Source organism: Cotesia glomerata, linkage group LG8 (genome assembly GCF_020080835.1).
Source record: "Cotesia glomerata isolate CgM1 linkage group LG8, MPM_Cglom_v2.3, whole genome shotgun sequence".
Lineage (NCBI taxonomy): Eukaryota > Metazoa > Arthropoda > Insecta > Hymenoptera > Braconidae > Cotesia > Cotesia glomerata.
The window spans coordinates 5851902-5867369 of record NC_058165.1 but is presented as its reverse complement, the minus strand read 5'-3'; the positions used below and the strand labels follow the sequence as shown (position 1 = coordinate 5867369).

The window sequence follows — 15468 nt, the reverse complement described above, 5'->3', positions numbered from 1 at the left end:
TTTATAGAGCTCAAAAAACTACATCAATTGCCGCTAACCGCGTGCATATCGGTTAATTCATTCAAAAGTTATAGCAGTTTAAAAATAAAAAAAATCGTGTTTTATCGAACTTTGATAAGATTTTTGAGCTCGAAGAGCTCAACAATTACATGTGATCTAAGACATTTCTTACTTTACTTCCCTAGGTGTGTAATATACTATTTTCATGGAGTTTCATGAAAACTTACCTTTTATCTTTTTTCTGCCAAGAAAAATTCTTAAAAGTTGCTTAGAAAGATAATCACAGGATATATAGTTGTACAATATATTTATGAGTTATTTATTAGGATGAAAGTATATACATATGCTGCGATTGTTTACATCAAATAACTATTAATAAGTTAGAATATATTCGTTTTACGTTACTTAACTTTTCAAAGTGAGTAAAACATTCAAGTACACATATTATTTTTCTCTAGTTAATATCATCACTACTGCAGTAGTTAGTTGTAAACATTATAACAATATGCCTAATTTCATGGCAAGTACATGACGAGAATTCAATAATATCAATAACAACCAAGTGTTTTCAAAGTATATCTATAAATAACACATGTAAAAGCGATGATGATATGACAAAATCTTCATAAAATTTCTAACAATAAAAAACAATTAATGAAATTTAGTAGAATAGATTACATAACATTAATTGAATAAGACATAGAATTACAATTTCTTTTTTCCGTAACTTAAAATAATCAACAATAATTTATTATATGCACTCGAATGTATAGTTCGATAAAACGCACACTAAAAATCTATCAATTTTTTATTTCTTCTTACTTTGGTTCTGATCTCTGGAGGTCAGATTCCGTTTAAAATATATAAATTCCTAGTCATTCTTACACACATAATACACCAGATACACACATCTAAATATTTAAAGATAAATTTTAAAAATATTAAAATGATTAAATCAACTCAGCTCAAAGCAAGCAAAGGTTCAACAGTCATACGAAATTTTCTGGCCTTATCTTCTTGGTATTTCTTCATTTTCATAAGTTTTCGCTTTCCAGAACTCAATTTTTTAACTGGTAGCTCAGTTGTTATTGTGCTATCATCTTCAGTATTTTCATTGTCTTGCTCTTCTAACATTCTCAGAGTTTCAATGATATTCCTCGGTTCAGTGGCTCCTCCAACGGCAGCACTTTTCGTGCCATTTCTATTCGTATAAACAACAGACAAATGAGAAAAACTAGACTTGGGTGGAGCTGTGATGTCAGCAAAGTCGCGGAAATTTGAGAAAAAGTCTCCTGGCCGAACAGGTTGTGGCTTAGGATTCCGATAATGATTGGATCGTCCTCTGTTGGCATGATTGGATGAATAGTACGGATTATACAAGCTCTCATCGCCATTGTACTCCTCGTCTTTTTCTTCAGAGTAATAAGTCCCTCCACGTATGACCCCGAAGTTGCCCGAACCTAGAAGTGGGTGTTGTGCATCTTTAACCGTGGACGCTGATGATTGATAGGGGGCTCGTTCGCGTTGGAAGTAGCCTAAAAAACGGTTCGGACGATAACGTTGTTGCTGCTGCTGTTCATTGTAAGTTAGTCGATGATTGGCGAATAGTTCTGCAAAAGAAGGAAAGAAGTTTTGACTCTCCTGTTCTAAGCTTTTGTCTTCCTGCGCTGTTGGAACTGCTTCGACTGTATCTACTTCTACTTGAGATTCGGTCGTTGTTATTCCTGGAGTATCTGATGCTTGATTGAATGTTGGTTCTTCTTTGGCTTGCTTAGACTCATGATTTCCAGTTTCAGCTTCATCCGGTTCCATGTACATGTCCGAGTCATCTGATCCATCGTAGTCTGTGTCGTGAACTTCGGATGCAGCAGCTATAGAATCCTGAAAAAAAGAATGAAAAATGAAATTAGATGTAGTTCTGTTTTAAACTTTATTAATATTGTGATTATGTTAAAATAACATTGAGAAAAAGATATGGTTCTCTGAACTAGGAAAATCTAATCAAATAGCATCCCTACTATTTAAATGAAGTTCTTTTACCTAAAATTATTTATTATATTGAACCCTAATAGATAGTTACTTAAACTATTTTTAGTTAAATATCGGCTTAATAATCTTGATTAACTTTAACTCAGAAAAAAGAAAACATAATTCGGACAGCCTGAACCGAGAATCGAATCCGGATCTTTTGGTTACGCAACAAGAGCTCTCTTAGTAAAGCTATCTGAGACATCGTCCGTAACAACCTTTCAGTCATCTAATAATTTTTTGTTTCACATAATCACATAAAAATATTTATTAAAATATTGTATAAACTGATAAAAAAAAGCAGAGTTTTATGTTTTTTATTATTTTGTTTTTTTTTTATTTCATTTTAATCAATTGTATTGTGGAAAATAAGATTATGAGGCGCGCACTTATGGATTTACCGAACTTTTTTTATACTTGTTATGTTATAGTTAAGCTAATTATCCACTCAGTATCATCGGAATAATTTCAATGCAGTACAGTAAATTTTTTTTTTTAACATATTAATTATTTTCACGATGACATGTAGTTTTTATTATCCAAGTATGAAAAAATAACTAATACAGAAAAATTCCCTATTTCTTTGTCTGTGCACAAAATTACAAATCACTACATAAACAATGATGATGAAGGAAATAGAACGTGATCGTGGTTTTGTTTAAAAAGGGAACGTGCCTACATCATTGCCTTGACATTTAGCATCTCTCATTCACAGCGTGCAACAACCTCATGTGAAACTTTAACAATCGAGGAGCGATCATCTAACAACTATCACTCGTCGTGGTAAATTATATTGATTGTATAGCGAACTAGAAGTAATCCCAAGAAAAAAATTAAAGTCTCTAAGGTTGTGGATATAATGCGAGTTATTGTAAATCTCTGTGATGAGAGTTGCAACAAAGGTTAAAAACAATTTATAGTGAGATTATAAAAGTAAGGATACTTTATTGTTGTCGGGAGTATTTTATACGTGGAAAATTTTATACTTATTCCTTTTACAAAATATAAGCTCTTCAGTAAATGAGAGAGTACATTAAATTTTTTGTTTAATAATAATTAATAAAAAAAATTTTTCTTTTCTACACTGTTAGAAGAATTCAGTACGGAGTACTAAATTAATTTAGTAACAAAATTTTTAATCATTTATTTGGGAGAAAAAAATATTTTTTACCCATCAATATTATTTGTTACAGTTTAATAAATGATTTTCTTCCTAACTATTTTCTTGAGCAAAAAAAAAATTTTTTTTGACACAAAAAATTTCACTTATTCCAACAAAATCAATTCTCTTATTTTAAAAAGTATGTATCTTAATCCAAGAAAATTTATTTAAATCAAGAAAATCTTCTTGTTTTAAGAAAATTCAGTCTCTCGCTCCAAAAAATTTAGTTTTTGATAGAAGTAAATTTTTTTGTCTTGAGAAAATTTCTCTCTTGCTTCAAAAAATTAAATATCTCGATAGAAGTAAATTTTCATAAATATTTTTATTGATTAACATGTCAAATGGGAAGATCAAATAATATTGAATCATTTTTTTCATTCAATATGTATAATTGCACGCTAAAATAATATAAAATGGGTATCAAATATTCAAGAGAAAAATTTTCTCAAGGTGAGAAATTTTTTTTCTCAGCTGAAGTAGATGGTGCTGCTTCCCTAAAGTATCTAAAAATCTTATTGATCAAATATAAAAATTTATTGTATCAAGTATTTATGATAATTTGAATCAAGAAAATATTACTTCCACCAAGAATACACGGAAAAAAAAACCTATGAAAAATTACAATAGTAACGACGTAATCCAGGACTAGACTTTCAGTAACTTGATTTTTACGATGCTGCCGTCTACAGAATACAATTTGAATTATTGAAAATTACGATGTTATTTAGTAAATTTTTTTTCCGTAAGAGCAAGTGAATAAGGACGCATACTATATGTTTTAATAAAAGAGAGACAGAGTCCAGTAGTTTGCGACGCCACCACGAAAAGATGACCAACTACTGTATGGAGGGTCTTATTATGTGACTGAACAAAAATTCACATTTTCCTTCCGATAGCGTAAGGGGATAAACCTTGGACTTGAGGCGGAGAGGACACCGGGTTCGATTCCTCGGTAATTCAGAATTATTTTTTCGATGACCTAAACTTCTTTTTAATTTGAGTGATAGAAATTTTATTTACGATGTTGCATCGTATAAATTACGGTGTTTGAGTTCTGGTCCGGCACTACAATGTCCTATACTAAAAATTACGATGTTTTCATTGTAATTTTTCGTACAATTTTCTTTCCGTGTAGAATTTGAAGAAAAATTTGTACTTCGGCCAACACAACTTCGGTCTTCCTTCAGGCAACCGGAAATTTACTTAAGCCAAGAATTTTGTTCTCCAGTCAAAAAATTTTTCTTTCTGTGTATTATTGATATGTTAAAAACTTGTTTAATTTTAAATTTTATAAATGTCTCAAATAAAAAATTATAATTTAATGAGATTATTTTCTTTACAATATCTTATATTTTTACTTAAAATTATTTATTTTAATTTTTTTGATTTATTTTGAATAAAAAAGTTAAGTAAGGGAACCTGGGGCACGAAGGCCCCTCTGGGGCACGACGACCCCTCTCAAAAATTAGGTAAAAATTTTTTTTTCAATTCTCCTCAAGTTATGACCTCTATAATGTTTTTATGATATTTTGGGCCAATATGTGATATGTGGAGCATAATGGACCACTCGAGAAAAAAATTGTAACGAAAAAAAAATTTTTTTTTTCCAAATTATGATAAATTTGTGGTAAAATGAATTAGAAAAAATTTAATTCGTTCGAAGTAGTTGAAAAATAAATGAATTTGATGGTTAAAAACCACAAAAAGGCAAAATCGGCTTAAGTGAGCTGTCGTGCCCCAGGCTCCCCTAATACGCTAAATTTAGTTAAAAAATTAATTTTTTTAATACCAATAAACGATTTATTGAGTAGCAATAAATAATTTTTTAAATACTAATAAATATTTATTTCATTGTCACGATATATAATATTGTATTCTTATTAACCAACGCGAAATTGTCAGAAGCACGTGATTAAAAGATAAGTAATTGATAAAACATTATCGAAACGTGTGGTAGCATTTCCGTCAATTAAAGTGCGGCCACTTGGCTGATAATATCAAGCAAAATAGATTAGAGCTACTAATTATAACATAATTCGATAATAACTATATTTAGCTATTACATGGCAGTACCGTTGTTTCATACTCAGTCAAGTCAACTAGAACTCCATTACAAATAAAAGAAGCGATAGTTTCATTCAATAAATAATTTTTCTCACCTCGTGCTCACTGCTGATGCGATCGACTGCAGTTCCATCTATAACAATAAGTAAAAAAATTCATTACAATCGGCCGATATCAATTTCAGATCTTTAGATTAAATACCGAAGAAATGGTTAAATAACTGATTAGTTACAACTGTGAAGTAAATTAAGATAAGAAATTCAAAAGTATGCAAATTATAAACATTTGATTTATTATCTTATTTGATATTCATATGAATAAGTTAGCTGTGAAATGAATAAAATAGATAAGCATACAATATTATTTCCTTGAGCATGTATTTAAATCCGAACAAAAACAGTTTCACTGTAAAAAAATCACGCCAAGTCCGCGTTCATAAGACTATTAAGAAAAAAAAATTTTATTTCTTTATAAAAAGATATGAAATAAAAAATTAAAAAATCCAAGTAACCGATATGGTTGTATATGATTTTCGGAAATTAAAAAAAATTTTGTTGTAAATTTAAAAATTAAAAGAAACAATTTTGGAACGTATTTAGTGTGCGTGGTTACGAAAAATTTCACTTTTTATGAAATTCCTAAAATCTATCTACTAGGACTTTTATAAAAAATTAAAGTACACAATGACGCTTATTTATTTCCGTACAATATCACTATATCATGATGATTTTATGCAGATATGACCATCACTTTATTATGAATTCATATTAATATCATAATGATTTCATAATCAAATTACTAGAAATTTTCTTTCTCCAACAAGAAAAATAAAAATTTTATAATCAAGTTAAAAAAAATTAGTTCCCATGAATTTTCCTTATTACGGGTATCAAATGTATATTAATACGGGCTTTATATGAATCATATTTATGTCAAAATATGAGATTCATTATGATATTCATAATGAACCTCATCATGATATCAGATAATTTTTACACGGGGTAGCCAACAAACCGCGAACTAGGTCAAAATAGAACAACTAGCTCAGGAGGTGACTCAGTCAAAAATAAAAAAAAAAGTTTTTAATAGTAACCTAATATTCATAATCTTGAGCTATATTTAAATAATAATTATGGATATTAACGCATCAGCATATAATTTGTGTTTCTATTTTCATTGATAAATTATGCCGGTAAACAAAGCTATCGCAATTTTCTCATAAAATTCTTAAGTAATTGCTTGAGGATGAAAGAAATAAAATGACTAGTAGTAGCCCGAGGCTTAACGATGTTTTCCATTCAGTCCATAATTAATTAAATATACATGTTTGTACAACTATCTTTTCTTATTCTGTCTTGTCGCATTACGGAGAAAGTCATTTGAAGTACGTTTCTCTCAACTTTATGTGATACGAATATAAGTATACTTGTTTATATTAAAGTATACGAGAAAAATATCATCAAAACTTATATTTTTTTCTTGCTCATTATAACTTAAGTTTCATAATTGCTTCACACGTAATTAAACGATCTATAAGCTAGCTTATGACTAAAAAATTTGATTTTTTTCAAGTACGTCTATATTTAAGCGTAATAATTTTGAATTTAGGTTAAATCAAAAATAAATTTTGATTCGCATTTGAAATTGTAGAAAAATTAAAGCTTATCACACAAACTCAAATGAGGAAAATTTGTTCTTAAGAACATGTAATAGGACAGGTAAATATTTAAATTTTGAGCAAGATTCTGAGACGCTTTTTGATCAAGTAATTATTAAATAAAAAATCATTAAACTTGGCAGGAGTATGTAAATAATAGTTCTTCATAAATTGATTCTTTTATTTTAAAATTTAATTATTGAAAAAAAAATTACAAAATGATAAATAAATAGGTAGTGTTCGCGCGTAAAACTGACTATTCTCAGGACCCATCACATATTCAAGTAAATAAACTTTACTATAAATAAATTATTAATAAACGTACAACCAATATAATCTTTGAGACTTATTTCATTTTTTGGTTACTGCACGCCTTATAAGCGAAGCGTTGAGGTTGTGCTCTACTCTCGTCATTTCAAAAAAACCAGTTTTCTCGAAACTGAAATTGATTTTTGTTATTTATATTGCACTTACAGGTTAATATGAGTACGCTTATATCAAGTCAAATAATTTGTCAGGCACATAAAATATATTTCAATAACAATTTTTTTGTTTAACATAGTAAATAATAACATTAAACATAATCTTTTCCGGACGTCCGTGTATGGATGGGTGTGTGTGGTAGGGAAATTGGTCGAAAAAATGATCATACCAGAATAACTTTTTTTTTAATATCTAAAGTAACATACAACGGATTTTCTCAATTAATATGAGCGTTCAATTCACTGTTGTTAAATTATTATTTATAAAAAACTAATATATGACTGTGGATTTTTTTATATATCTATCTATACATTTTATTATAGTATTTTTTTCTTCACCTTAGAGTTATGGCGGCACTAAACCATAGCAGAGTTTTCTGTTTTTTATTATTTTGCTTTTTATCTTTTATTTTAATCAATTTTATTGTGAAAAATGAGATTATAACGCGTGCACTTTTGGATTTTCCAAACTTTTTTTTATTTTAATTTAGATTACTTATAAGATCGAATTATTGAAATGCAGCTGGGTAACAATAGAAAACTAATCATCAACAAAAAATTTCATTTACTATACTTTCATATAGGCCGCAAGAGAATGCGAAAAGTAAATTATCTAGTTTAATTTTTTTAAGTAGTTCTTAGAGTATTTACAGTCCATCTGATAACCTCCTTCAGTGCATTTTATATGTGTTTCAAATAAAAAAATCAATACATTCAATTGGCATTTGTTGTCACTGATCCAGACTGAATTACCGGCATCAGACTGTATTAGATGTTCTTAAATGGTATTGTTATTACTTTATTTATTTAATCACTCTTTCTTTTTCCTAATTAAATTGCTTTGAATCATCAAATGCTAGTAAAAATTTAGATTAAGTAAATACCATAAGATGTAACTCTATTTTCCATCTAATACATAAATTTAAACTTCCTAATCTGTATTTTCTCTTATTTCGAAATATAATCCACAACAAACGCTAATATACATAATAATCAATAACTGTTCATACACCTGCAGATACTTTAGTACAATTATTCGATGCTGTCTTTTGATTCGCATATACAAATTTGTACAAAATTATTACAGGAAATCATGTTTGTAGTACATCATAATAAACAATAATCATCTTAATGTGCAGTTATTTGTTAGTCAATGCCCATGTAAAATACTAGGAAATAGTTTCTACATACGTTCAGTTTAATCGCCGATTATTATTTCCTTATTCAGATAAGCTTATATAAAAATTATAATAGAATTGTCTAATTTTTTAAAGTTGCAGTACAAACTCGGAATATTGGAACTGTGTGAGAGATTATTCAAAAATTACTCTTATTTAGTTTATTCAACTGATCAGATGATAAATTAAACGATATAATTGATTTCTTTTAAGGAACTTCTATACGAAATAGCAATTAGTCCAAGATTGGGCATCAATCATAAAAACAAATATAAGTTCATTATTGAAACTTTAAAGTATGGTCACACTTGATCTAAAAAGTTTGGAAAATCCAAAAGTGCACGACTTATAATGCTCATTTAATTATAAAATAATAAAATAAAAAATGTGGAAATAAATCTAAAATAGCTGTTATAAGAAGAAAATGCTCAGGTACCCCTAGTGGAATGAATGTACCCAATACATGTAGATATACAGTTTTTTGGTTTTTATTTTATTAATTGCAATTAAACGACACTGAGTTACAAGTCATTCGCAATAGGGGACCTATAATCTCTTCAAAGACAAAAAAAAAATATTTGACTGAATAAATAGATTTTTTGGCAAGTTACCGTGTTTACGGGTTTCATACTTGACGGACGGGAAAATTTCTTAAACTATTTTAATGTATTTTCCGTTTCTATTGCACTAAATCAATTTTTGAAAAGTATGGAATTAATCTTGATAAAATAATCTTGACAATAGTTTGCAAAATATCTTGATTCCGTTAACTAACAAGGGTATAATAATAAAAATAGTTGCCGAAATGAGGCGAAAAAAAAGTTTTCGATCGTAAAGCACTCTCTGATGCTGCGGATCATGAGTAGTGATCAATTACATTTTTCTAATACTCATAATGACACATTATTAAAATTTTCTCCCATCTACGATTTTTATAATTAATTTATTAATTTGTCTTTAACCGAGCAAGTTTTTCTCTCAGAATCCGAGCTGTCAGAATTTACAAATCATTTCTTATGTTATTACTCCACATATTTAATACAGTAATTAGATCTCACTAGTTATAAATCCATAAAGTCTGTATATGATATATTATCAATGATGGCAGAGTCCTTGGACAGTTAATTGCATTCCAGATCACATCAACAGCTGCGCCCAGCTATAAAGAAAAATAATACCAAGGATCCTTGCATTGCCTTTATGCTCACTGAGAAATTTAATTAACTGTTTTTTCTACGTGTTACATAGCAGATTGTCATTGACACTTATGTTTCTGCCATGAATCATCAAGAATAGATCTAATCCATCACTCTATTTCTGTAATCCTTAAGCTTACTTGACTTTGTAAGCAGATTTATGTATTGAATAATAAGTAATCTTGAAATTGTTTGATTTTAGGGCACAATATTGAATTCGAAAATCTTTAAAGAGAAAGCTTGATTAAACATAAAAGTTAACTGATTGAATAAATTGAAGAAAGAGTTGAGTTTCCATTGCATTTTCAACTCTGCCGCTCATCCCGGAAGTTCCTTAGCACACTATACCTTATCGGATGATCATTACAATAAGACTCATGTAAGTCCTTTCTTTTCTCCGTTCCACGCTCTTCACTGCATTCAAAAGAAATCTCTTGGAATAGAAATAAATAATTCATACGGTTTTTACCCACAGAATCGTGACGCATTTGTTACCAATGGCATCAATTAGTCAATTATCTGTAGTCATGTCGAGATGAAGCTGAACATTGACTAAGTCACCAACTGATAAATGATCACTTGAGTTGAGATGTTTTAGAGACTTCCTGCTTTAAATTTGTGTTTATAATTTTGTTAACTTTTTTTTTTAGAAAGATAAAAAATTTTAATTCTTAATTCAACTTCAAGCTATATAAGAATTAAAAATAGCCATTTTAAAGAGTTTTATTAAATAGAATTTTTCTTGGAAATTTGAACTAGTTGATTTTAAAAAATTTCTAAAATTAAATTTTTGAATAAATTATTTTTTAAAATTACTTTTAAACGATTGTACACTGAGAGAAAAAATTTATTTAAAAAAAATAATCAATATGTTTTAATAAAAATTTTTTTTTTTTTTAATTTTAAATAGTTAAAGAAATAAAAATTTTATTTTTTTAGCTATTTAAAATTTTCAAATTTTAATTTTTTATTAAAATATATTGCTTATTATTTTTTAAATAAGTTTTTCCTCTCAGTGCATCAATAAATTCCAAAATTTACTGAATTTTCTGTAATAATTAATTTATATCCTATAGACACTGACAGAAATATACTATTTATAAAATCTTAAAAATTTTTAAATTATTCTGACGAATTACAAAATTTTTTTTTACAAAATAATTTACTTGTCAGATTAATAGATATATTAAATTGATGCAATGTAAACACGAACTTTTTATAATCTTATGAATTTTAATCTAACTATTCGTCAAGTTAAAAAATTCAATGATTTAATAATGAGGAGTAGAGCTGAATTTAATACCCAAGATTTCCAGCTTGATAACTCAATCTATTTTCTTTTTAATTAACTCTTACTTTTTGATTACTTCTTACATTGTATTGCGCTAATTCAACTTGGCGATTTCTAATTCTAGATTGCAACTTTTTTTTTAAACACGTAGATAATAGAATTATATTATTAAAATCAATGTTATAATTACAGGATTGTTGGCACATCCTGAACATTAATGCACTTTCACACCGAGAATTATAATTATAAACACGAATAATATTTTAGCTTTTCAGATATATTATAGAAAGTATACATCGCTTGATAAATTAACACAAAATTCAATATCTATTATTTATTTTACTTATACATACAAGATAAATCGATAATTAATGAAATCACAATAAGACGACAGTATGAGTGAGTTTTACTTTATTTTACATAGTTGTAACAGTGAAAGTAAGTGATACTACATGTTATATGCATTGAGGTGTGTTGGCGGAGATCCATCGTATGATAGAAGGCAAAAGCTGCTCGGGAGAAGATCGTGAGTCCTTAACAACAGCTGTTGCGCAATAGTGCACTGGAAGGAAAGACTTTCTTTCGTTCGTACTTCTGCCAGCTAAGTATATCGTACATAAAGTGTTATATCTTCAGAGATTATCATTTCTCAGGTAATTAAAATTTTGCACTTTATTGTTCAGGTGCGTAAAATTTCAAATGGAATTTTTTTAATTATTTAGAAGTGGGTCTTTGTCTATTTTTAAGTATTAAAAATTGAAAAATGAAAATATTTACAACAAAATTTTCTAAGATTTCTAAGAATTCTTTAGCGGATTAAAAATATTTGATTTTTATAAAATAAAATTTAATGGAAATTTTATTTTATTTAAAACTTCTGAAATACAAATTTTTATGTTATCTATTGTCTCGATAATATTTCAAGTCATAATGACATTAATTAACAGATATCTTAGAATAAAAAATTCGTAATCTAACCATATATAGCCTAATTTGGTCGTTAATAGCTCTATCAGGCGATACACGGAAAGAACAAGATTACACTCCAGATTATACTCAGTGACATCTGTAGTGAAAAAAAATTTCAGATATAGTAGTTAGTACAATCCAGATTATACTGAGTGATATCTGGATTATCGTCATTGCAATCTCCTATTTCCCCCAATAAAATCTCAGATTATACCGCGTAAGATTCCACTGGATATAATCTGAAATTGTATCCTGTAGAATTTGGATTATACCTAGTAGAATCTTGGATTATACTCAGTGATAATCTTTACCTAGGTAAAAAAAATTTTGTTTTATTTTGGAACTTAACTTTCATCTAAGGAGACGATTTAGCGATCATGCGCCATCTGTTGGAGACTTTAAACACTAAAAATTTTCGAATCATCGTATATGATTATGTAAGACAATGTCAGGCTATATTTAGGCATATCAAGCAATGTTGAGCTTAATATAGCCTAATAAGTTCATGCAAAATCTGATACTGCTTTATTTCATATAAAAATTAAATATAAATATCTTAGACCATATTAGAAAATTTTTTATGTACTAATACGTTTTTAATAAAAAAAAAAAAAATAAAAGTAGTAAATTTTTTGCGTCACTCTAATAGAGCATCAGCATATTTGAATTTTATAAAAAACTAGCTGTCACTCGCCCGCTCCGCTAAGCGCTTTATAGAATTGCATTTTTAGATCTAGACTTGAAATTTAATTAGAGTATTGTTTTGACTTGCACAGATTCCAAATTCTATCGAATTAGCATGTACCTTTTATTCATGTAATTATTCTAACTAATATTCATTGTAACTCCCAATATGCAATCATTATAATATTCCCGTGTCTTTCTTACAAAAATGAATAATAATTGATATGAAAAAAAAAAAAAAAAATTGTAATAAGCATTGAAAGTTTCAGTTAAAGAAATTGCAAGTCTCATAAGTGAAAAAATCTGCCTAGTGTATAAACATAACCAATAGAATTAAAAATTTATTTTAAACAAATGACAATCGAATAGAATAAATTTAGTTACAATAAAAATTCATTATTTCTAAGTCAAAAAAATATAGGTTTTGGATCAGTAATCACCAACATATTATGTACTAAAACCTTCTCCGAAACACGCTGCATCTTATGGTATAAGTATTATTCCGATTGGTTCAGTAGTTTTCGCAGTATAACCAAACAAAAAACCGGCTCTCCATTTATTAGTATAGATAATAACAATAACTATTTTGTAAAAAAATTTAGTAAGCCCTTTCAATAGTCTATTCTTTTCGTATTACTTTCCCGAGTTTACAAAGAACGACTTTAAAATAAATGATTGTTTTGTCCTTCATAGAGTTTTTTACCGGATTAAATAATAAAAAGAAATGTTATCGTAATCTATCTTGAGCAATGATATAGCTTATAGTTCTGTTTATAGAAAAGCGAGTTAAAAAAGTAATCGAAAGACGTAATTTATTTATTCCACGTTCAGGTATTCTGTAATTGTCGACGACGTCTCAACTGTTCACAGTGTCACGTGCGAATTAGTTCTTAAAAAAAAAGTCAGCAAATTATAGCAAGCACGTTAAATATGTGTAAGATTTTTCAAGCGCTCAAAGCTCATTCTAGTTCCTCATAACTCGAGCCTTTTTCGATTATCTGCTGTCTACTTGTTGACGACGATGAAGTAACATTTACTCGTGCCCCGTGTCACTTTATGTCACGAGCCCATTGCTTCTTGTTGCACTGAGCCTGTAATATTCCGTATACTGATTCTAGCAACCAAGATATGTCAAGCTACGTGTTGATGATCGCTCACATGGGAATAGTTAGCTCAGACGCACGCACTACTGAAATAGCCAGACTGGACATTCTCCTACTGTTTCATCGTCATCGAGGATTGCAATAGTTACTTATTCCAAGACTCCAGTTATAAACGATTACTAATTTTATATCGTTAAAAGGGAAATTAAAAGGGGAAATGAGGAAGCACTGAGATTGATTAGTTTCTTTTTCTTTTGGATGAGTATAATTTTAGAAAAGTCACTTGTACGGTAATACCCACATACTGTTCCGTGAGAGATGAACCTTATTATGTATTACTTAGATATCATCATTAAATTATCATTATATCATTCGAGAAAACTGTTTATACAATATATCTACAAAACCACGCATTTATTCGGAATAAATTTCTCATCTGTCTACTTACAAAAGCTTTGAGATTACATATATGTAATTCAACGGAATAAAATCGTTATTTCATGATTTTATTAATATTTAATTATTTTTATTATTGCACAATTAATTTTTTAAGACTTCCGCTGTATTTTATGTTAGTAGTCATTTTTATTGGATTGATATACTGTATTATAAATTGTAATTTTAGTTTCTTTTGCACGCTTCATAAGCAAAACGGATGAGGTTTTGTTCTCTACACTCGCCTTACAAAAATCAAGCGATTTCTTGAACTAAAATTGTCTCTATTTATTTTCTATCGCACTTGTCGAACAATATTTATACATAAATGTCGTGGAAAAACACTAGTTTCAACATTGATGACATTTTTAAAAGACATTTTGCTTTTTAAATAAATAAAAAAAATGTTTAAAAAAATTATTCCGTGGATGTCCGTGTGTCTGATGTATGTATGGAAACTGGTGTGGTCACGATAACTGCCGAAAAACTTAACTGATCAAGTCCATTTTTTTTTATACGCTTCAGTATTATCCAAAACTAAATCCTTTCGAAGATCACGGTCTAATTCGATGTAGTTTAATTATAATTAGCAATAAACTAAAATCCACTTATCGCTTGTATATCTATATCTATATAAATAAGGTTCATTTACATGTGCAGTACCTTTCTTTTCTAGGTGGACAATGGCGTAAAAGATTTAAAAGTATTTGTATTTTATTTTAATCAATTTTATTATGAAAAATAAGATTATGAGGCATGCATTTTTGGATTTTTTAAACTTTTTGATTTCTTTTGTGATACTTAAAGGAGGCGCACAAAAAAAGCTAATTTTTTTTTTTAAGTCTCTTATGAAAATATGTTGGATCATGTTTTTAAATCACTCTCTAAAGATCAGCTAAATAAAAACATTTTTAAAGCGCATAGTTTGAAAAATTTTTTGGAATTCGTCAAAAATTGAATTTTTTTTTTGTTCAAATTTGATTATTATTATAGTAGCAGTACCTGTTTATTTCTATTTCTTTTAATTATGTATCATGCTTTATTTATATAAAAAAGTAGATAATAACTATCCATAAATTAATAATATAAATAGAGTGATAAATAAAATGATTTATTAAATAAAAAAAAAATTGTGGGGTGCTTGATATCAATTTTAGTTAATATTTTTATCGTAGTTAATTGTAAAATTAAAGTCATTATAAAAATATCTTAAAAAAAA

General features: G+C 28.2%; 1 protein-coding gene across 1 annotated transcript in view; it reads right to left on the bottom strand.

Annotated features, from left to right (window-relative positions):
• Positions 1 to 290: 290 nt before the first annotated feature.
• LOC123271043 overlaps positions 291 to 15468 on the bottom strand; it is a 40417-nt gene continuing 25239 nt past the window's right edge. Inside the window, exons 2-3 of the mRNA XM_044737278.1 lie at positions 5350 to 5387; positions 291 to 1881 (exon numbers count right to left, since the gene is read on the bottom strand). Of these exons, the coding sequence (XP_044593213.1) occupies positions 961 to 1881; positions 5350 to 5387 (959 nt within the window). The 3' untranslated portion in view covers positions 291 to 960. The remainder of the gene's footprint in view (positions 1882 to 5349; positions 5388 to 15468) is intronic.